Below are 20192 nucleotides of genomic sequence, written 5' to 3' on the forward strand. Positions count from 1 at the left end.
ATAAAGAATGATATGAACTTAAATTTATTAATGAATAAAAGCAAATTAAATAAGTAAAGAAAAAAGAAAACAATGATTTGATGTGTTTCCTAATAAATACGATTTGCATCCACCGAGGTGTAAAGGGTGGAGCAGCGGGATGCAAATTGCAAAGGGAATGAACCCATCCCATTCTCCTAATTATTAATCATCTCAACACTAATTACACTTAATTATATATTAATCCAATTGGATTTGATTTCCCATTCTTTCCACTTTTTTTTTTTTCTTTTAATAATTAAAATTATTTTATAAAAAAGAAAAGAAAAAAAAAGCATATGATTCCAAGGCATATGGCAAACCAGAATTTAAGTGGATTTTGATTATTAAATCCATGTGAGCCTTTTTTTAGTTAAAAAATTCTGGTATGTTCATTGTTCCTAAGCCCATATCTTGACCAAATCTGAGAGCACTCTCTAATTCACTGCCTCCGCCTCCCAACACAAATTCCTCCCCCTATGCTTTATGCTGTCTGTATGCCTTCAATTTTTGGAGCATTACAGTCCTTCTAAGTTTGGTTTGAAGCTGCAATCTATATTTGGATTATATAAGATGAAATCTTGAAAACTGGAAAGAGAACATCTATGTAACAAAACTGCATTCACTGAGGACCAGAATGTATTGATGATTACAAGGATGTGGGTTTGCCTGTGTGTGCCATACAAACAAAGGCCAGAAAAAGTGGTCAAAGAAATATATAATGACTGAAAAAATAGCTGGGCCGACCCCCAAATTGCCCATTGCCAAGGTGTAGTAGCCCGAAGCCCGAAGAACATCGTATTTCTGGATGGGCCTGGGCCGCGGTCCATTTCTTTCCCACATCTCGAGGAAACAAGCAGGTCGTTCAATAAAGTCCTCATCGTCGTGTCTCTCCCGTTCATGTGCGACCGTCGCATGCCTGTCCCATTCATGCCACCATCGCGGTCAGCTCCCATTCAGTGCCGCCACCGCCTCTTTTTCATCAATTTTTAGAGCAATTTCTGTCATTTTCTTTTGTACTTCTATGGCCTGAAAAATCTCTGTATATTTATAATCGGAGACTAAAATGATCAGCAACGAAAACGATGTGGCATTTGTAAAAATTGGAGTTCAAATTAAGAAACCATCATGGTTGCTTGAATTTAGTTGGTTCAAATCTTAAAAAATGACAAAAGTGAGGAAAGATCACGAGTTCATAACTTTTTATCCGCAGATGAGATATTTTTGAATGAAATGAAAAGCAAAAGTGGGAGATGATGGGAAACGAATGATCTTACAGTGGGTAGTGTGCGGAAAAGGTTAAAAAGAGAAAGGGGGAGTGGGTGAAGTTGGTGGCAGCGATTGGGAGGCAGGCAACCGAGAGTGGGCGGCCGTTGTTCCCTTGGGCTTCCCCCACCTGGGCGTGGCCCATTTGCCTTTTCTTCACTATCTCCCCCACCCACTTTCCACTCTTATCATATCTACACAACTTGGCGCTTCCTAATCCCTGAATCGAGATGTGAGGCGTCATGGGATTGAGTAGACTCCCAAGCACTTCAACTTTAAACAAGGGTAACCCAAATGGACGGCAGTGACGCCACTTCCTTGGCATCCCAATTCCACACGCCATATCTCACTCTCTTTAGCTGTCTTTTCCTCGGTTACGCATTTAACTCTATTCTACCACTCTCCGTCAATTATGCTTACAGTTGATCACATTCAATCTGGACACACCCAAAAAACAAAAAACGAATCAGAAGACAAAGCAGACTTCTTTTTTCTTTCGTTTTCTTTATTGGTGAGTGCAAAGAGCGGCAGAGACGCACCCAACACGCAGCTGGGCTCCATATCATTTCCTTTTCCGTACTCACCTGTACCTTTCCATTGTACACACTACTTTTCTTCTTCCTCTGTTTTCCATTATAAATTCCCCAAATGCGCCTCCTCTTTTCTCATTCCATGCTTTCCTCTCTTCCTTCCTTCCTTCCCCATTTACCCATTCCTCATTCCTTCTCCCAACACATGACACATTCCACATGGAGAGCCCCGATTTCTCACCGCCTCACGCCGACGCATCCAGACCCTCCTTAGCCTTTCCTCTCGGCACTGCTCTCCTCCTTCTCGTTATCTTCACCTTGAGCGGAATCTTCTCCTGCTGCTATCACTGGGACAAACTCAGATCCCTCCGCCGCTCCGCTTCCCAATTTAACCCTACTTCTCCCTCCAAATTTACCCCTACTTCTCTCGTAAGTTCGCACCTCTTTCTTCTCTTCCCTTTCTTTTTTCCAGTTTTGATTCCACAAACCATCAATTAATCTTTTCTTCTGGAGCAGGATTTGGAGAAGAATCAGAGAGACAGCCTATCTGTGATGATGCCCGGGGATTCCATTCCCAAGTTCATTGCGATGCCGTGCCCCAGGGAGCCGCCACGCCCGGAGATGGTCGAGGTAAAAGTGGAGAAACCGCCGAAGCCGCCGCGAATTGCCGTTCCTTTCTATTAGCCCATTAAGATTCATCCATGATTGATGTTTGTACATTGTAAAAGCAAATGAATTCTTTCCAATTTCATCTGTTATCTTCCCTTGCTAAACGCAATTTCAATTTCTATAATTTACAACCAATTCTTTTCTTCAATATTTTCTAATCCTTTCAAACTAATCGCCAAATAGAATTAAAATTGTTTTATTCTATAAGATTAGATATATTTGAAAGAAGTAATAAAGTTTATGGTGTAAGATTGATGATGCGATGAGATAAGATTATGATTTTGATTTAAGATCATGGAAGTGGAGAATAAGCGGAGAGGAAAGTGCAAAATGATGACCAACACTCACCCACCTTCCTTCTACTTCCTTTTTCACTCTTTACCGCTATGCTTCACTTTTATACTAAAATTCATTCTTTAATTCATAAACACTCATATAATTCTTAATCATATTTAATTTAACCTCTAAAATCAATTCCCAACCACTATGAAACAATAAAGGTCTTATATCATAACATTTTGTCTCTTATTATTATTACTCCTTAACCTCCCAACATATAATTACACTTAACTATATAATTACTCCTTAATTCAAATTAATATCGTATACTTTAAACATTTCATTATTGAGTATTGAAATTCATTTTATTGGTTGGATTAGAAAAATATTTTATTTAATTTTAGACGTAACTCAAATTATCCTCATTAAATCATTACCTTAGAGACTGCCTTTTTGTTAATCTTTTGGTTTATGATAATAATGATAATGTGCTGAGATTTTAAAATTAATAAAATCAGTTCTCTATATTTTTTAAATGATTATTTTTTTTTTCTTTCGGCATTAAATATTATTTTGATAACCCTTCCATGTGCTTTCTGTTATTTATTCTAATAATTGTGTGGTTAGAGATCAAATAATCAGATGATTTTAAAATTATATAATATGTACAATTTCAAAAATATTAGGTTACAATATTTTTACAAACCCAACCATAAATCGATCCAAACATTATACTTGTAGGGAGCAAAATTGAGTTTTTCCAATTCATTTGAACAACTTTTAATTATTAAATATTTTCATTAAAAAAATAATAAAAATGGTTAAATTGTACTTTAAGGTCACGTTGAAAAAAGAAAAAAAAGGAAAAAAAAGATAATATATTAAATGGGAGTAAAGGGAGAGGGAAATAGGGAAATTCAATAAAAAAAATAAAAAGAAAAAAGAAAGAGACGTGGAGGGGAGAGTCAAATTCAAATATTATTATAAAATAATAAATAAATAAAAAAGTGAAATAAGGGATTATTATTCTTAAGATTGGGTTAATGCGATGATGCAGGAATCTAATTCGTTTAGATTATTAGATGCTGCAATCTTTTCTTTTTTGCTTCTATGTAATATCAGATGCTGTATTAACAATATCATAGTATTAAATTATACATACATATATTAATAAAATAATAATAATAAAATGTGCCTTTTTGAGACAAAATGTCATTTTTGACCCCTTTGTTGCATGGAATTTCAATTACGTTGCCTCTAATCTCTTGTACTTATCTCAATTAGTGTAATAAAATATATGCACTAATCGAATTCAAGTGGAAGGATTTGGGCACTATCATTAGCCTCCAACTGAGATGGTATAGAGTTTCCATAAATTTGGTTAATAAGATAAATAAACAAATTTTACTTGCATTTTCGTTATTGAGAAAATAGAAAATAAAATATTTTGATATTAAATAGAATTTACTAAATGAAATATAAGATTCAAATAAAAGATAAAGCGTAACAAAATGGTAATTAAATTATGATGACGAACTAGAATTTTGGTCCAATAGAGGAGAAATCACATTGGGCCCAATAAACATGGGCCGGAAGCCCACCTTTGGGCCTTTTCATTTATCATTCATAATTTATTAGTTTTTTTTTTTCCAGATGGTAGCGCGTTTTCCGGTAACATTCAAACCAAAGGTGTCTGCAAACTGTTCCTGAGAATGCCCAGCACAAGCTCCATTGCCAGCTCCGTGGACATCAGAACTCTTCCAAGCTCAGCATTTATTTTTATTTTTAATGTAACACAACTACTTTTCTTTTTCTATTTGGTAATATGTTGAAGGTGTTAGACGAACACTGACTCAACTTTTCTTTTAGCCTTCCCCAAAAGGCCTAATTAACAAAGGAGATAGTATTATTTGATTATAAATCTATGATCATTCAATCTATCAGAAAACTTATTGCTTGTTTGTACAGCAGGTCCATAAAGTCTACTTTTACCTCGTGTTATGTGGATTGCTACTCAGAGGTGCCTGGAAAGTCCGCCCGGAAAGCCATAATGCGCAGAAAGCTGATAGAGAAGAATTTTGAGGGGGACCTTAGCTGTGAGTAAAATATTAATCTCTTAAAGCCTTTGGGTCTTTGCTTATTGCTTGTTCAGATGCGTATAGAATATAGAAATGATGTAATAATCAGCAGGAAAACATGAAGAAGTGATTGCTATAATCTGAAGCCAACCAAGAAAAGTGAGTACTTTCATGAAAAATGGAACTCTTTTGTTCATTTCCTTCAGTACATTATTGGGATTTCATTTTGGGTATTCTAAGTCTAATCACTAAATGCACCAAATAAAACCCAGATTAATTATTGGAAAGAGGGTTCCGGATCAATTATTTCAAATTGCAGCCGATTCATTTCATCCTTTTGAACAACACCATTGATGTTCTTCCCCCCGGATTTATTCAAGTGTTTCCACTACAAGCACTTCCCTCCATATCCTGCATTTCTGAACAGTGCCTCCTTTATATCATCTGAGCTTGCCACTGCTTTCTCACCGCTTCCCTGCTGACAGAAAAAAGACCAACATTTTTTTATTGAACATTCAGAAAAAAGAGACGCACAGACATCGAAATATTACAAACCAAAAGAAAGAAACAAAACACAACAAAACAAAACCTCTGAACAACAAGCTTGCATCGAGAAATCATTGAAGCAGCTAATCACACACTGTTGAATCTCAAGCCCCAATGCTTCTAATGTGTTCACAGTGGACAGCAATAACCCTGGCCTCGTCGCACAGCAAATGTCGATTCGAGTCTTACTCTCCCTCTTTTCAATATCGAACTGTGTGTCACGAACAACAAAGCTTCAACCATTAGCTAAGCAATGGCGGACTAAAACTTAACAGTAACAACATAAATAACACACCTTTGGGGAATTTCTCACTTGAACTTCATTGGGCTTCCCTTCCTTGGAGATCCCATTGAAGCCCACGTGATTCGAATCTAAACCAAGTTCATCTTCTTCTTTCAAGTTATTGATTCTTTCTAGCAGCTCTTTCACATAATCGATCGTGTCTCCAAGTATAGACGTTCTATCCATCTGCTTTACATAAAAATAATTATAAACAAAAAAAAGAAGAAGAAAACAGTGGGAATTTCCATTACAAAGACAGAAAAAAGAAGCACCTTGCTTATTTTAGGGACTATTGCTCTGAGCATGGAAAGCCGATCATTCAACCGCTTCCTTCTTCTTCTTTCCGCCATTAAATTCTTCGAGGGCTGTCCTTCAATCTTCTTAGCCTTGTTACTGGTTCTTTTCCTGGATTCTGCGACACCCATTTTGGAATCATTAGTTTCACGCCCACCCATTTGCTCCATTTCCACTTTGCACACACTTGGAGCCGCTTCAGCCTCCATAAACCCAAGTTCTTCCTCCTCCATCCCCACCGGAGGGAACCCGCTGTTCTTATTACTCATTTCTTCTTGCGAAACGAATGGTGGGGTTTCGTTATTCCTAGTGTACGATGAAGAATCGAGCTCCGGCATTGCAAAGCCTTCGAGAAAATTGGTGTAGCGGTGTTGGTCGGCGAAGGAAAAATCAGTAGCAGTTCGGAGAGCGGGAAAGTGGGGGGAAACAGAGGTACCCATTTGGGGATTTTCATCAAAACAACCGAAATTCCAGGTATTTTGGAAGAAATCATTGAAGCCATTTGAATAAGAAGAGGACCAAGGCGTGGAAGCTAATAACTCCTCTAAGAAACCATGTTGACTGAGCTCCATTTTGTTGGTTGTTCTTCCCTCTTTTGGCCTGAAGAAAGTGGAGAACAGAGTGTAATGAACATGGAGTTGCACCAAGTTGGGGAAATATTATAATAAACAAAAAGATAAAAAGGAAGGGGGTTTTTTAATTTTATTTTTAAATCTATAAAAAAAAAAAAAAAAAAAAAAAAAAAAAAAAAAAAAAAAAAGTGATCATCATGGTATACTGCATATGGTATGTACTAACCCTAGGGGTAGGAGGAGAGGTAGGAGGGCTATGGCAAAAAAGGAATCTGCTTTTTGCAAAATTTTCTCTCTCGTCTGTGAATTTATGTCTTTTTCACCCAACTTATCAATCAGACAAAATTTGTTTTCTCTTTTCAAATAAACAACTCAACATGGGTTTGACCCACAAATCTGTCTCACCCCAAAACACACCACCAAGCAACCATCAATCATATAATAATACTATCACTCTATCACCCTCCCTTTTCTCTCTCAAATTAATTCACTTTAATCTATCCACTTAATTATATCTCTAATTTATCATTATGTGACAAACAAACAAAAATGTCACTAATCTATTACTAACAATCTCCTTATTCTTCGTATCTTTATTTTATTCGCTACATACTCACCATATAGTCGTGTTTTTGTGACAATCGATATCACATCTAAATGAAAGCGATCATATTGATAAGATGACTAAAAAAGACTTAGAGGAAATGAAAGTCACTACATATACCAACAGGGTGCACCTTCCCTTTTGGTGGTTCAATCATAGGAACTTTCTCGTTAAACATCCTTTAGTTGGATGACCTCATAGGAATTTTTATGAGATGCAAGTGACTCAGGACATAACATGCCAAAAAAACTAGTGTTGGTTTGTGGGGATAATCTTCACTCTTAAGAAACAAGGAGTATGTAACGTAACAATGTCAGAGGGGATGAAGGAAAATGAGAGGGTCATTATGTGCTGAACTTGATACAAATTTCTTATTTTTTAAGTTTTTATGATTGAGTTATTAAAAAGAAATATAGACTTTGTCTACAAAAATTTTAAGTCATTTCTTGACCATCGTATTCTTAGGATTACTCTCCTACTCTATCGTATTTGTGAGATCACACTTTGGTTGTAAATAATACCAAAAAGGACAATATCTTTACTTTGAGAATTAGGTTCCAACCACCGATCTAACTTTTTAGAGTTAATTTTGTTGATGAAAATGGAGTTGTGTATAAAAGAAAATATAGCTTCAATTACGGTCACCTAATTAAGTAATTAAGTGGGCATCTAAACACATGATTCGTTCATCAATCATTTATAAAAACTTAATTTTTCTTCTTGCTATAACATTAATTAAATTGTGATTGCGATTTATTTGTTCTTTTATATATTCTCAGATTACCGTAAGAAAAACAAAAAAAAAAAAAAAAGAACTTATTCGACTCCAAAATGGTGATCTGTCAAAACATCATATGAATACCTATTTGAATCATTTACCCACTGTTCCCCCTACTTTACTAAAGCTATCAAAAAAAAAAAAAAAAAAAAAAAAAAAAATCAAAATTCCATCAGGGTTTTGAATAACTTTCTTGACTCTGTGACTACTCCAATCAAATTCAAAAGTTTGTAGTATGAAAAGTTGGTAAATTTAAAGAACAATATTTTAAAAAATAAAAATAAAAAAACGTACAAATAACTAATATGGTGCATTGAGGAAGGTGGACATGTTTAAATCTCCATGCCATATTTATTATATTGAAAAATATATAATTATATGACGCAATAAAAATGTGGGGTAACATAAAATAAAATAAAATAAAATAAAGTGGGAATTGATTCGAATATTATGGTTTAAGGTCCATTTTTATGCGCTGTAAAGTTGGGGCGCAGTAACATTATTGAGCAAAAAAGGCCGTTTGCTTTTTCAATCAATTCGTTTTAATTAACATCTTTTTATATATTATGATTTTTTATAATTACAAAAAAAGTTGAAATTGACTACAAACCATCAAGTTTTTATTAAATTGCATCCCAATCCCCACCACTTAGGTTTATAAAATAATTATACCCAAACGCATCGCCCAACTGGCCCCGACCATCTGAAATAGACACCAAACCAGACCCCATACCATGTGACCGTCAATGTCTTGTGCCTAATCTCTTTCTCAATATTGCTTTTTTTCTTTCGTGTTCTCTTCGGAGTTGTACTAATTTCAACCACAATCAAGATTTTCCCAGGTGAGATGAACTTAAACGCACACACAGAAATATTGTTGTTTTGTATTGGCATGAAAAACGATGGAGTTTGCATGCCCGTGTTTGGTAGGAAACAAAACACAGCGCCCATGACAACAACATTGTTGTCTGCTTCCTGTTTGACTCGGTTGGGGGTAGGGTTTGTTTGTTGTATTGTTATGCAGCAGCAGCATCTTCATCATTCATCAGTCATCATCCTTCCTGTATAAGCCCATACTACGTATCTGTATGCCTTCTCTTCACTGTTAGTGAACATAGGGATGGATGGATGGATGGATGGATGATTGTATTGTAGTGTAGTGTAGTGTAGGGTAAATTAGGTTAAAAAAGATGGTGGTAAAATAGAGTTTAGGGTGTAAAAAGTAAAAAGTAAAAAGTAAAAAGTAAAAAGTAAAAAGAGGGGAGTGTGAGAATTGTATGAGGGGTCATATCAGGATAAGAAAACGAGGGAGGGAGGGAGGGAGGTCGAAAAGGGAAGGGGCCTCAAAAGAAGTGGGTTTTTAACGATATGTGGGCGGCAGTGGTGAAGGTGTAGTAGGGGTTTCCCACGCTCCCACCAAACACCCAATGCTCCATTTCTTTTTCTTGGCTTTTTATGCAATCATAAGCCCCCCTTTTACTATTATTTTATCACACACCAATTCCCATAATACCACCTTCCTCTGCCTTCTCCTCTCTGTTTCACGCCACTTTTCCTTCCTTCCTTCATTCCTTCCAATAATATACATCATATAAATTCTCTTCCTTTCCCTTCCTTCCCTCACATACCCTAATAACAAATAATACCTCCAATCCTTACTCAAACTCAAACCAACATATATTCATCTCTAAATGTTACGACACATTCCCATTCCAACACCCTGCCTTCAATCTAGTAGCTTCATCATAACTCATTCTGCCACACACTTTTCAACACATATATTTCAACTTAAAACTTATGGTGATTGGGTGAAAAAGATTAATATGGAGAAGCTCTCAAAATTATCATCTTTTGAATGTTACCCATCGCAACCTCTCAATTCTTACCTTTAATTTGTTGTGAAAAAGATAGCTGAACCACCAGTCAACCTTTCCTAAAATCAACTAACAAATAAAACCCTATTTTCTTAGGGACCCCCCCTTCCCCACACCCAAAAAGAAAAAAAGAAAAAAAAAACCAAATTCAATCATTAAAATTTACCCCTAATTCTTCTTTCTACTTTTCTCTCAAAGTTTTAAAACAAGTATACTAAGCAGAGGTTTCTACATCGTTATAAGAAATGCTCAGTTCCACGATTTTTCTGCATCTGTCCAAGAGATTGACAAAGAGATGCATGGCTCGTTAGAAATTAAATTTTTAGTACTAATTAAAAAGTTGAAAAATGAAGTTTTATTATTATCATTTCTTTAATTGAATGTGAGAATGTAAAATTTAGTTGAAACCATTAATAATATAATTAAAGGGGTTTCACTATTTTTTGAAACATAAAAAGGGTTCATGTTAGTTTGAGGACAACAATATATTCTACTCATGTACTCTAGTATTATACCCTCCCATTATCAAAATTGACAAAAATCCCCTTTTTCTTCAATTATTGCACAACTGGCATCGGTATCTGGAATCTAGTAATTAAAAGAAATCGCATTTTATCCTGTCAATTCCCCTTCATTTTTATTTGTTCCTTTTTCTTTTCAAAACCGATATTTCATTTGTTGGCCCAAATTCAGATCTGAATAAGATTTCTAAGGCCCAATTGACATATTGGCCCAAAGCGGAAGGGGTTGTGTTAATGGGCCATGATGTACAATGGGGCCCATGCTGATAATAGACCATCGTGGTCCATGTCGCTACGTACGGTGTCTGCCTGCCACGTGTCACCCCTATCATATTCATAATTGATAACTTCCTTACTAATTCCAGCACTCCTGGAAATTCAACTGAACTCAAGTGGTAGAGGTAGAACGCTTATCGATTAAATTCCGTAATCAGAAAGCACAATTGGATCTTCGCCCTCTCTCTCTCCGCGAGTATCATATCCAAATCCATGGCTGACGTAATTGTTTCTTAGCACCACTTCACTTTTCATCCTCTTCTTCGAGCTCAAGTTTTTCAAGATACAATTTTTAAGATGTCGATTTCACGGAAATCAATTTTGATCTTCTTCTTCTTCTTCTTCTTCTTCCAATTCTGCAAATTATCCTCAGAACTTGAGTTTCCATGTGATTCATCCCTCCATCGTTCCTATCCCTTCTGCAACACATCCCTTTCCATTACAGCCAGAGCTCAGTCCATACTCTCCTTACTCACTCTCGAAGAAAAAATCCAACAGCTCTCAAATAACGCCTCTAGCATTCCTCGCCTCGGTATTCCTTCCTACCAGTGGTGGTCCGAGGGCCTCCATGGCATAGCCACCAACGGTCCCGGTGTGTCCTTCGATGGCCCCATAACTTCGGCCACGACCTTCCCACAAGTTCTCGTCACGGCTGCATCCTTTAACAGAACTCTCTGGTTCTTGATTGCGTCGGCGATCGCTGTCGAGGCTAGAGCAATGTTCAATGTTGGGCAATGTGGGTTAACGATTTGGGCCCCTAATATCAACATTTTTAGGGACCCCAGATGGGGAAGAGGGCAGGAGACTCCTGGTGAAGACCCCATGGTCGCTTCGGCGTATTCGATTGAGTTTGTGAGAGGTCTTCAGGGCGGGAATTGGAAGACAGAGCGTGTTCTTCGAGATGGGTTTGGAGAAAAGGGGAAAATGGAGGAAGATGATGGGATGGATAGTTTAATGATCTCTGCTTGTTGCAAGCATTTTACTGCTTACGACTTGGAGAAATGGAAGAATTTCAGTAGGTATACCTTCGATGCTGTGGTAAGATTTACATTCTTTCTCGCTACGTATCACCCAATTTTTGAGCTTTGTTCATTCAACTAGTTTGGTACCGATCCAAGATTTGAAACATCCCAATGCCATCTCAACTGGTTTAGTCTAATCATATTTTAGTAGGTGACAGAGCAAGATCTTGGAGATACATATCAGCCGCCTTTCCGAAGTTGTATTCAACAAGGAAAGGCTAGCTGCTTGATGTGTTCTTACAATGCGGTTAATGGGGTGCCTGCATGTGCAAATCCCGATCTCCTGCAGCAAGCTCGAAATGATTGGGGATTGAAAGGGTAAAAACACTTCCCTTTAGCTGTTGCATCAACTAGAATTTGAAGGATGTTGGAGTTTTATTCCTTGTTTCAATCAAATACAGGTACATCACCTCGGACTGTGATGCAGTAGCCACAGTTTTTGAGTACCAAAAGTACACCGACACCCGTGAGGATGCTATAGCTGATGTTCTAAAAGCAGGTATTGTTATGTCTTCCTGCCTGCTTGCCATGGATTAGCCACCTCTAGTTTCACTCAGCTTGGGGTTTTTTGTACTCTAAGATGTGGTGAAGAGAAACATAATTGCTTGTAGGAATGGATATTAACTGTGGTACTTTCATGCTTCGGAATACCAAATCTGCGATCGATGAAGGAAAGGTGAAAGAAGACGAGTTAGATAGTGTTCTTCTCAATCTTTTTTCGGTTCAAATCCGTCTTGGACTCTTTGATGGGAATCCAAGAGAGGGGAAGTTTGGGGATCTGGGAGCACAAGATGTTTGCACTGCACAACACAAAACTCTGGCTCTTGAAGCTGCAAGGCAAGGAATTGTGCTCTTGAAGAACCAAAACAGATTTCTTCCGTTGGATAAGAATGCCATTTCTTCATTAACCTTTATTGGATCTTTGGCTAACAATGCAAGCAAATTGCTTGGAGGTTATGCAGGTGGGTTTTTCTTGATTAGTCTTTAACTATGTTCTAGTATTACCTAAACTAGATTAGGCTTGCTTTGTTCTTTCTGTAATCACTCATCTTGGTGAGCTAAAGCAATCAAAATATTTGTTTTGCTGATCAGGAGTTCCCTGCAGCCAAATGAGCCTTGTTGAAGGATTTCAAGAGTATGTAGAAACTATATTCTTCGCATCCGGTTGCCTTGATGTGCCGTGTGCATCGGATAATGGATTCGACGAAGCAATTCTTATATCGAAACAAGCTGATTTTGTTATTGTAGTGGCTGGACTAGATTCATCTCAAGAAACTGAAGATCTAGACCGAGTTAGTCTTTTGCTACCCGGTAAGCAAATGGACCTTGTATCTTCCGTGGCATCAGTAAGTAAGAAACCGATAATTCTTGTGCTCGTCGGCGGAGGACCGCTTGACATATCTTTTGCTAAGAAGGACTCGAGAGTTGCAAGTATTCTTTGGATCGGTTACCCCGGGGAAGCCGGTGGGAAAGCTCTAGCTGAAGTCATCTTTGGAGACTATAACCCAGGTTTGTATCTTCACAACTCACTGTTTTTTTAGTTCAACCATTGTAGAATGGAGATCGAACCATTGACCTTTTCTCGAATAGCACATTACTCAACATATTTCTAAAATCATCTTCGATCACAGCTTGTGACTCTGTCTTACAAATTATTCTCAACAAAATCACAGGTGGACGGTTACCCGTAACATGGTATCCAGAATCATTAACCAATGTTCCTATGAATGATATGCACATGAGAGCCGACCCGTCTCGTGGTTACCCCGGAAGAACTTATCGATTTTATACCGGAGATAGCGTGTATGGATTCGGGCAAGGGTTGAGTTACACAAGTTTCAAGTACAGGTTGTTATCAGCACCAAAGAAGCTGAGTCTTCCGAGAAAAATTGACGCAAAGTGTAGCAGAAGAATGATGGCTCAAGTAGTAGATGGAGTGAGTGTGAGTTACATGGAAGTTGAGGATGTAGAATCGTGTGATTTGCTGAGATTTCACGTGAAGTTATCTGTGAGTAACATTGGTGAGTTTGATGGGAGCCATGTGGTGATGCTGTTCTCTGAGTTTCCAGAAGTTTTGAAAGGCACTCCTCAACGACAGCTGATCGGCTTTGATCGCTTGCACGTGAAGAGACAGCAATCAGCTCAGAGCAGCATATTGGTGGATCCTTGTAACCATCTTAGTATGGCAGATGAGTATGGGAAAAGGGTGATTCCTCTTGGTGATCATATAATAAGCTTGGGAGATTTACATCATACTATTTCAATTCAGGTCTTGTGAATTGAAACCTTATAATTTTGTAATAATATTTTAGGAAACTAAATTAACTATTTGAACTTGACTCAGGTAGCAGGTTCAACGAACAAAGTCATCTCGTTCCACTTATATCAAATATACTTTTCCCTCTTATCAAAGTAGTACATATTCTTAGAATGAACGGCTCTAGAAAATTAATATGAGAAAAATAGCACGGCTCTAGAAAATTAAATTGAATTTGTTTCATAAAATCCCATTAGAATCAAGGGCATCCTATCCTTTATAAAGGCTAGGATCTATTTGTTTTAAAACTAAATAATTAAAAGTTTAGCTATCATAATTAATATATTCTAAATGATGAGAAACTATTGAAAGATAAACATGCTGGACCAGGTCAATTTATTTTGGTAGATAACTTCAATATGCATATTATATACACCTCAAAATCCGCTAAATTTGAGCACATAAAATAATTAAAACTTACATACTTCACATATGGCCCTTTCTCGACTGCTTGGCCACCATTTCTCGACTGCTTCATCCTGTTCCAGACATAAATGAAAAACACAAACATTTTAGAGCATATTGATTTCACCATATTTTGTCTTGTCAAAGAAAATGATAAACTATATATCGCTACATTACAAGAATTATTTAGATGTTAGGATATTTTTTTCATGGTAATCTTCTAAAATCTAAGTCTTCCATGCAACAATGAAAACAATAATCCAGTTACGTTATTAATACAACTGACCATATCAGATAAAATATTGTCATCAATAATGATCTCATACCAGACAAGATTTCTTTCTTAGCTCTTGTATTTCATTGTTTCCTTTTCAAAACCAATTGTAGGAAATTTCTTTGCGTATTCCTCAACATCATGTCGTAGCTTTTCAATCTCAGACTGGACGTAAGGAGTAGACTGCATTGTGGTCAAGAAGTCTTTCAATTTTGTTCCTGGAATAACAAATCTTAGAAGGGTCAGCCCCATAATTGGCCAAAATAATAAATGGCTTGTGGTCGTAAAATTAAATTAGAAAGGCTTTAGGAACCTTTGGTTTCTGCTTTGATCTTTACGGCTAAGCTCACTGCAGCATCAAAGAACTCTGCTACCTTAGCGAAATCATCCTCAACAAATCCTCTGGATGTAAGAGCCGGTGTTCCTGAATGATAGATGGTTATTAGCTAAACTGATGGTAGCCATAAATGGATATCAGCTCAATTTTGGATTTTACCCATCCTGATACCACCAGGAACCATAGCTGAGACATCTCCAGGAACAGTGTTTTTGTTGGCAGCTATATGAACTGATTCTAACACCTTCTCAACTCTTGACCCATCAATACCCTGGAAGATTTGTTTTAAATAATGGTCAAATTTTCACCTTTTTTTTTAATCAAGCCAATCTTCTTTTATTAGATTATTAGTTTCTCTAAGAATTTCAATTCACAAAGAACTCCGAAAGAAAAAAACTTCTTTTAAATAGCTAAACAAAAGCAAGGAGCGTCTCTTACCTTATTCTTCAAATTCACTAGAACTAAATGATTCTCTGTTCCACCAGAAACAAGTTCATAGCCCTTCTCAACGAGAGACTGCATTAGTTTTTTTTAATAAAGTCAGCCAAAATATCACAAGTAAAATAACGTCTTGTATTCTGAAATAAATACCTCTGCAAAAGTTGAGCAATTCCTAAGAACTTGCTCTTGATACGCTTTGTATTCTGGAGTTGTTGCCTACATCCAAAAAATATTATCAAAAAGGAAGTTCATATTCATCAGCTCAAAACACTATATTAATTACAGCCAAATTGGACTTAGTCTGACTTGAACTTCATCATTATTTTGATCTTTTCACTTAATGAAACACAATCTTCATCCTAAAAAAATAAGTCTAGTTGGTGCAACAATCTAATGCTGCAGTACTGTAAGTGCAGAAGAAAAGGTAACAACTAACAGTTCCAAGTAAAATCTATGAGAGGAACGTGTTTATGATCACACCAACCTGTTTCAGTGCAACTGCTAAACCAGCAATTGTGTGGTTGTGCGGACCACCTTGAAGACCAGGAAAGACGGCCTGATTGATTTTGTCTTCATAGTCATATAACACCTTAAGAGGGATGCAGCAAGAGATGTTAACGTTATTGCAACTTCATTCAATAGCCTCAAAGTTGCAATTCAGTAAAATTTGAAAAATGCATCTATCCTAAAGTGAGAATAATGAATATTGACAGGAATCCTAATGGCAAGGATAACATTTGCACTTATCAAAAACAAAACATAAGTACCTCCCGGCCTTGTTTATTAATCTCTTTCACTCCTTTCCTGAAAAAAATCATGGCTCCACGTGGGCCTCGAAGTGACTTGTGAGTTGTGGTGGTTACAACATCAGCATATTCAAAGGGTGAAGGGATGACACCAGCTGCAACCAATCCACTTATATGTGCCATATCTGCCAACATTATAGCTTTTTGTTTATCACAGACCTGTCAAAAGGCTTAGCAAATGTGAGCCTTGGACCATCCAAGATGTGGCTTGAGATCAAGACCACAACTTTCCATACAATTTAAGTGCTCATTTTGATACACATGAAAGTCGATGAATTTACCTTGCGTATACGTGCATAATCATATAGACGTGCATAAGCACTAGCACCAGCAACAATTAACTTAGGTCGGAAAAGAGCAGAACTTCTCTCCATCTGCCATTTGTAGTTCAATGCTTAGTAACATGACCTGCAAAGTATTATTAATGGCCCAATTTCCACCCAATGGAATTATATGACTAATCCAGTAAGTTCAAAACTGCATTTTCATATACTGGGTAGACTATTACTAAACTTCGGTCAAACATTCAAAAATATTTGATGAATGAAGACTTGGATAAAACTCTGATCCTGAAGAAGATTAGTCAGAGAAGTCAGATTTGGTAGCAAAAAATGCTAAAATTTTGTTAGTACTCTCCAGATGATCATTACTTTTTGCTTGAAACGGATTCCTAACATTGCAATTTGATAGATAATACATTTTAGGATTTTTCTTGTGAACATATAGCGAAGCTAAAAGACTAATGAAAATAAACTGCAGAATACCTGGTCATAGTCAATATAGCCAGTGCTCTCATCCAATCTATATGGCATTGTCTCAAAAAATATAGACACTGCAGAGATCTTTTTGGTATCAGTCTGCACAATCACGCAATAGAAGTCTTTTTAATTGTTACTTAAGCAGGTCCCAAAAAATGATTTTCAGACGAGGATACTTCTTATTGCAAAACTGCCCGAGGAATAATATTTCAACAGGTTACCAATATTTGTTGATAAAAATAGCAAACTGCTAATAAGGAACTGGTTGTGACACATTGACAGATTGATGTGGAATATATATTACAGAACTAGAAAAATAATAGTAATTAAAAAATATATAAATAAATAAAAGAAACAGAAGCTTATATCAACAGAGTTCTCCAGAAAGTTAAAGGCACCTGGTAACCATGAGAGAGATGTCCACCGTGAGGAAGATCAAGTGCCATAATCCTATCATGAGGTTTTAACAATGCGGTATAAACTTGAAAATTGGATGGAGAGCCAGATAAAGATTGGACATTCACTGCAATAAAATGGGATATTCAATTTTTTTAAAAAAATTGTGAAATAGCGAGGGAGTTTCCCAGTTAAACATTTCTGGCCAATGCATAAGTGAACCTTTCTCCATTAACCAATGGCCGTATGGCATTGGATAAAATATATATGCTAGCTAGTGACTCTAGACGCTCCTTATTCCCACACAACCATTTTAAATACCTCCCCATTTTTCTGGATCCAAACGAAATGCTTCCAGAGCACGTTTTTGGCACAAGGATTCGGCCATGTCAATGTACCTACAATGTACAAATAATGATGATGATTATAACAAAATGAAATCTTCAGTTCTACACCAAGAAGCGATTGGAGTTGAGGAATTATATGAAACAGTTTTTTGGTTATAATAAGCTATGGGCATCAAATAACAAGAAGAAATTAATTTTAAAAAAAAAGAAGCATAAAACCAATGATGGCTCCCATGTTTCAAAGTGAGCATAGCTCAGTTGATATAAAGTGTACTCTCAACCAAAAGAAAAACAAAGATGACTTCCACGTACTCGTTTCCTCCGTAGTATCTAGCCCCGGGATAACCTTCGCTATATTTGTTAGTCATAACAGATCCAACTGCTTGCATCACGGAAACGGAGGTGAAGTTCTCAGATGGTATGAGTTCCAGGCCCTTGAAGAAAAAAATAAAAAAAACATTATGGTTTCCACCGAAAGTTGAACTTCGAAGAGAAATTAAACACTTCACCCTACTATATATGAAAACACCATCTATTAAGGGGAGTGGTTAACTAACACAGAGGAACTGAAATTAACAAGAGAAAAAATATTTACATAAGTTGTCAACAGGAAATGCCCGAGAAAAAACAAATTCTTCAAATGGATTGAGTTTCGCGTTCAGCCAGGCTTTCAATGAAATGGACTCGGAAAGTACTAGTACCACATGCTATCATTTCATCCCAATCAAGCCGATTTTAATTGAATGTATGTTCAATGTTGCTTGAACAAATAAGTATCAAATTCTTCAACCAATTAAAATAAAATAAGAACTGCCAACAAAATGCACACAACACAGTTAAACAGAGAAACTGTTGTACCTTCCATTGTCTGGCCTTTTCGAGTTCAATTATGTTCGCGATTTCCGGATCAATTACCTCGAGCGGATCATTCAATTGTTTAGGCCACTGTAAAATATGCTACCATAAGCTAATTTCAGACGTGAAATGCGAGTATATACAGAATAAGAAGAAAAGGAAGTATTGAATTACCGGAACGCGTGGTCTCTCCTTGTCATAGACAGCTTCGTTGGGCAAAGAAGACTAAGAGAACAACAAAACCAATGAAACAGTTAACGATTAGAACTAGCAGACTGCGAATTATACAGTAATCCATATAGATGATCTCTTCTGTTTCTTGATTTTGTAACACGAGAGAACGCAGGGGTAACTGGTCTTAATTTACAAAACTGAAACCGCTCTCTCGTAGTAGTAGTAGTAGTGAAGTGAGGAGCTCAGACATGCATTATGCGGAGAACCAAAGAATAATATAAAGAAAAGGAAACAACAATAAAGAGAATAAGAAAGAGAGAGACCAGATAACAGAAAGAGCCGCCATGGAGGAGGTGACGAACGGGCCTGTCAATGGAAGAAGAAAGCCTTCGTAGCGCCATTGCCAGAGCCATATTCTCTCTGGTTTGTTTTATGAGGTCAGAGGGATTTTAGCATTTGAGGTAGTCCGTTTCTTCTTTTATTTCCCTCCAGTTATCTTCTTCTCTCCTATCCATGCCTCACACTTCCAAACACAGAGGCTGCAAATTTTATTATCATTTTTTTTAATTATGAAAAAAAGTTCCTATATCTCTAATTTTCTAATTTTTAAATATAAATGTTAAACCCATCTACTTAGATTAGTAGCTAAAATTGACTAAATAAGTTCATTCTTAAATTTTACAATAAAATAACAACTTATGATATGATTTGACCGTTTAATCATACAATTCTTAAAAGATTATACACAGATTTCATTTTTCTAATATATATATATATATATGCGCGCGCATTCAAAATTAACCGCATAAATCCCATCCAGACTTGGAACATTTCCAAGCCACAAAATAGTATTATATAATTTTTGAAAATATATACATATTTATTTATTTATTTATGAACAAGCCACAAAAAAAAAAAAAAAAAAAAAAAAAAAAAAAAAAAATCAAACCCAATTTTTAAAAATCAACTTAGGCCACAAATTTTCCTGCAGTTTCTCTTTATAGGCCTAGCTGTTTAGATATCATAAATGTTGTTTAAAGCATGAAAATAACAAAATTGTCGCATCAACTTCCATAATATTAAGGAACAATACTAATACAGTTCGGATGCCGTTCGGTTTCTCCCTACAAATTTTCAGTTCAAACATTATTATTTTCGTCATTAATTAGTTCAAAATCAATAATATTGCTTTTTTTTCGTTTGAGTGGACTATGACCTGTTCTTGCTTAGAAATACGACAACTAACAAATCCCGCAGGAAGTGTGTCGGGTGCGACCGGCGAAGATGAGGTTGTTATCACACTTACATGGTTAAACTATCAACGACCTCTACGCATTCCCAATTAATTAAATCTGTACTAATAAGAAGAAAAAAAAAATGCAACAAAATACTGTTTTTGAATAATTTTAATTTAGCAACAACATAATTAAAACCAGCCCCATAATTTAGCGTTTAAAATAAAGTATAATTTA

At 36.4% G+C, this 20192-nt stretch overlaps 4 protein-coding genes and 1 long non-coding RNA gene across 7 annotated transcripts; 2 read left to right on the forward strand and 3 right to left on the reverse strand.

The window, feature by feature from the left end:
• Positions 1-626: 626 nt before the first annotated feature.
• LOC147790463 (uncharacterized) lies at positions 627-1964 on the reverse strand. The gene is made up of 3 exons (XR_015422619.1): positions 1824-1964; positions 1296-1721; positions 627-1058 (listed from the first exon to the last, which is right to left on the reverse strand). It is a non-coding gene; the product is annotated as an uncharacterized LOC147790463 (long non-coding RNA).
• Positions 1965-2033: 69 nt separating this feature from the next.
• LOC111803285 (uncharacterized protein At5g65660-like) lies at positions 2034-2618 on the forward strand. Its single transcript, XM_023687615.2, has 2 exons — positions 2034-2243; positions 2331-2618. Exons 1-2 carry the CDS (start codon positions 2034-2036, stop codon positions 2496-2498), a joined length of 378 nt encoding a protein of 125 aa, XP_023543383.1. The 3' UTR covers positions 2499-2618.
• A 2363-nt stretch (positions 2619-4981) lies between these two features.
• LOC111803244 (transcription factor bHLH93) lies at positions 4982-6651 on the reverse strand. 2 transcript variants are annotated; one of them, XM_023687567.2, is made up of 4 exons: positions 5942-6651; positions 5682-5855; positions 5430-5597; positions 4982-5318 (listed from the first exon to the last, which is right to left on the reverse strand). In XM_023687567.2, exons 1-4 carry the CDS (start codon positions 6533-6535, stop codon positions 5229-5231), a joined length of 1026 nt encoding a protein of 341 aa, XP_023543335.2. In that variant the 5' UTR covers positions 6536-6651; the 3' UTR covers positions 4982-5228. The 2 variants fall into 2 exon arrangements, with proteins under 2 accessions (XP_023543335.2, XP_023543336.2); XM_023687568.2 differs by having other exon boundaries at positions 4982-5315; positions 5942-6649.
• A 4032-nt stretch (positions 6652-10683) lies between these two features.
• On the forward strand, positions 10684-13953 carry LOC111804078 (putative beta-D-xylosidase 6). Of its 2 annotated transcripts, none has more exons than XM_023688761.2 (6): positions 10684-11626; positions 11762-11928; positions 12012-12109; positions 12222-12572; positions 12703-13119; positions 13284-13953. In XM_023688761.2, exons 1-6 carry the CDS (start codon positions 10886-10888, stop codon positions 13886-13888), a joined length of 2379 nt encoding a protein of 792 aa, XP_023544529.2. In that variant the 5' UTR covers positions 10684-10885; the 3' UTR covers positions 13889-13953. The 2 variants fall into 2 exon arrangements, with proteins under 2 accessions (XP_023544529.2, XP_023544530.2); XM_023688762.2 differs by having other exon boundaries at positions 12282-12572.
• Positions 13954-14232: 279 nt separating this feature from the next.
• Positions 14233-19240, reverse strand: LOC111803196 (serine hydroxymethyltransferase, mitochondrial). Its single transcript, XM_023687491.2, has 16 exons — positions 19044-19240; positions 18721-18771; positions 18550-18636; positions 18004-18125; positions 17666-17742; positions 17347-17471; positions 16955-17047; positions 16472-16564; positions 16152-16349; positions 15869-15973; positions 15535-15600; positions 15382-15459; positions 15103-15214; positions 14920-15030; positions 14659-14824; positions 14233-14406 (listed from the first exon to the last, which is right to left on the reverse strand). Exons 1-15 carry the CDS (start codon positions 19131-19133, stop codon positions 14676-14678), a joined length of 1557 nt encoding a protein of 518 aa, XP_023543259.2. The 5' UTR covers positions 19134-19240; the 3' UTR covers positions 14233-14406; positions 14659-14675.
• Between the last annotated feature and the right edge of the window lie 952 nt (positions 19241-20192).

This window comes from Cucurbita pepo, chromosome 10, assembly GCF_057944985.1.
Source record: "Cucurbita pepo subsp. pepo isolate OVF chromosome 10, ASM5794498v1, whole genome shotgun sequence".
NCBI lineage: Eukaryota > Viridiplantae > Streptophyta > Magnoliopsida > Cucurbitales > Cucurbitaceae > Cucurbita > Cucurbita pepo.

Excerpts from the sequence above, each read along its gene's own strand:
- LOC111803285 (XM_023687615.2), top strand. The coding sequence starts at position 2,034 with ATGGAGAGCCCCGATTTCTCACCGCCTCACGCCGACGCATCCAGACCC. Across the intron at positions 2,244-2,330 it reads AATTTACCCCTACTTCTCTC|GATTTGGAGAAGAATCAGAG; the intron begins GTAAGTTCGCAC and ends CTTCTGGAGCAG.
- LOC111803196 (XM_023687491.2), bottom strand. The coding sequence starts at position 19,133 with ATGGCTCTGGCAATGGCGCTACGAAGGCTTTCTTCTTCCATTGACAGG. Across the intron at positions 16,350-16,471 it reads ATTATGCACGTATACGCAAG|GTCTGTGATAAACAAAAAGC; the intron begins GTAAATTCATCG and ends GCCTTTTGACAG. Across the intron at positions 14,825-14,919 it reads GATCAAAGCAGAAACCAAAG|GAACAAAATTGAAAGACTTC; the intron begins GTTCCTAAAGCC and ends TTGTTATTCCAG.
- LOC111803244 (XM_023687567.2), bottom strand. The coding sequence starts at position 6,535 with ATGGAGCTCAGTCAACATGGTTTCTTAGAGGAGTTATTAGCTTCCACG. Across the intron at positions 5,856-5,941 it reads TAGTCCCTAAAATAAGCAAG|ATGGATAGAACGTCTATACT; the intron begins GTGCTTCTTTTT and ends TATGTAAAGCAG. Across the intron at positions 5,319-5,429 it reads TGCAAGCTTGTTGTTCAGAG|CAGGGAAGCGGTGAGAAAGC; the intron begins GTTTTGTTTTGT and ends TTTTTCTGTCAG.
- LOC111804078 (XM_023688761.2), top strand. The coding sequence starts at position 10,886 with ATGTCGATTTCACGGAAATCAATTTTGATCTTCTTCTTCTTCTTCTTC. Across the intron at positions 12,573-12,702 it reads ATTGCTTGGAGGTTATGCAG|GAGTTCCCTGCAGCCAAATG; the intron begins GTGGGTTTTTCT and ends TTTGCTGATCAG. Across the intron at positions 13,120-13,283 it reads CTTTGGAGACTATAACCCAG|GTGGACGGTTACCCGTAACA; the intron begins GTTTGTATCTTC and ends ACAAAATCACAG.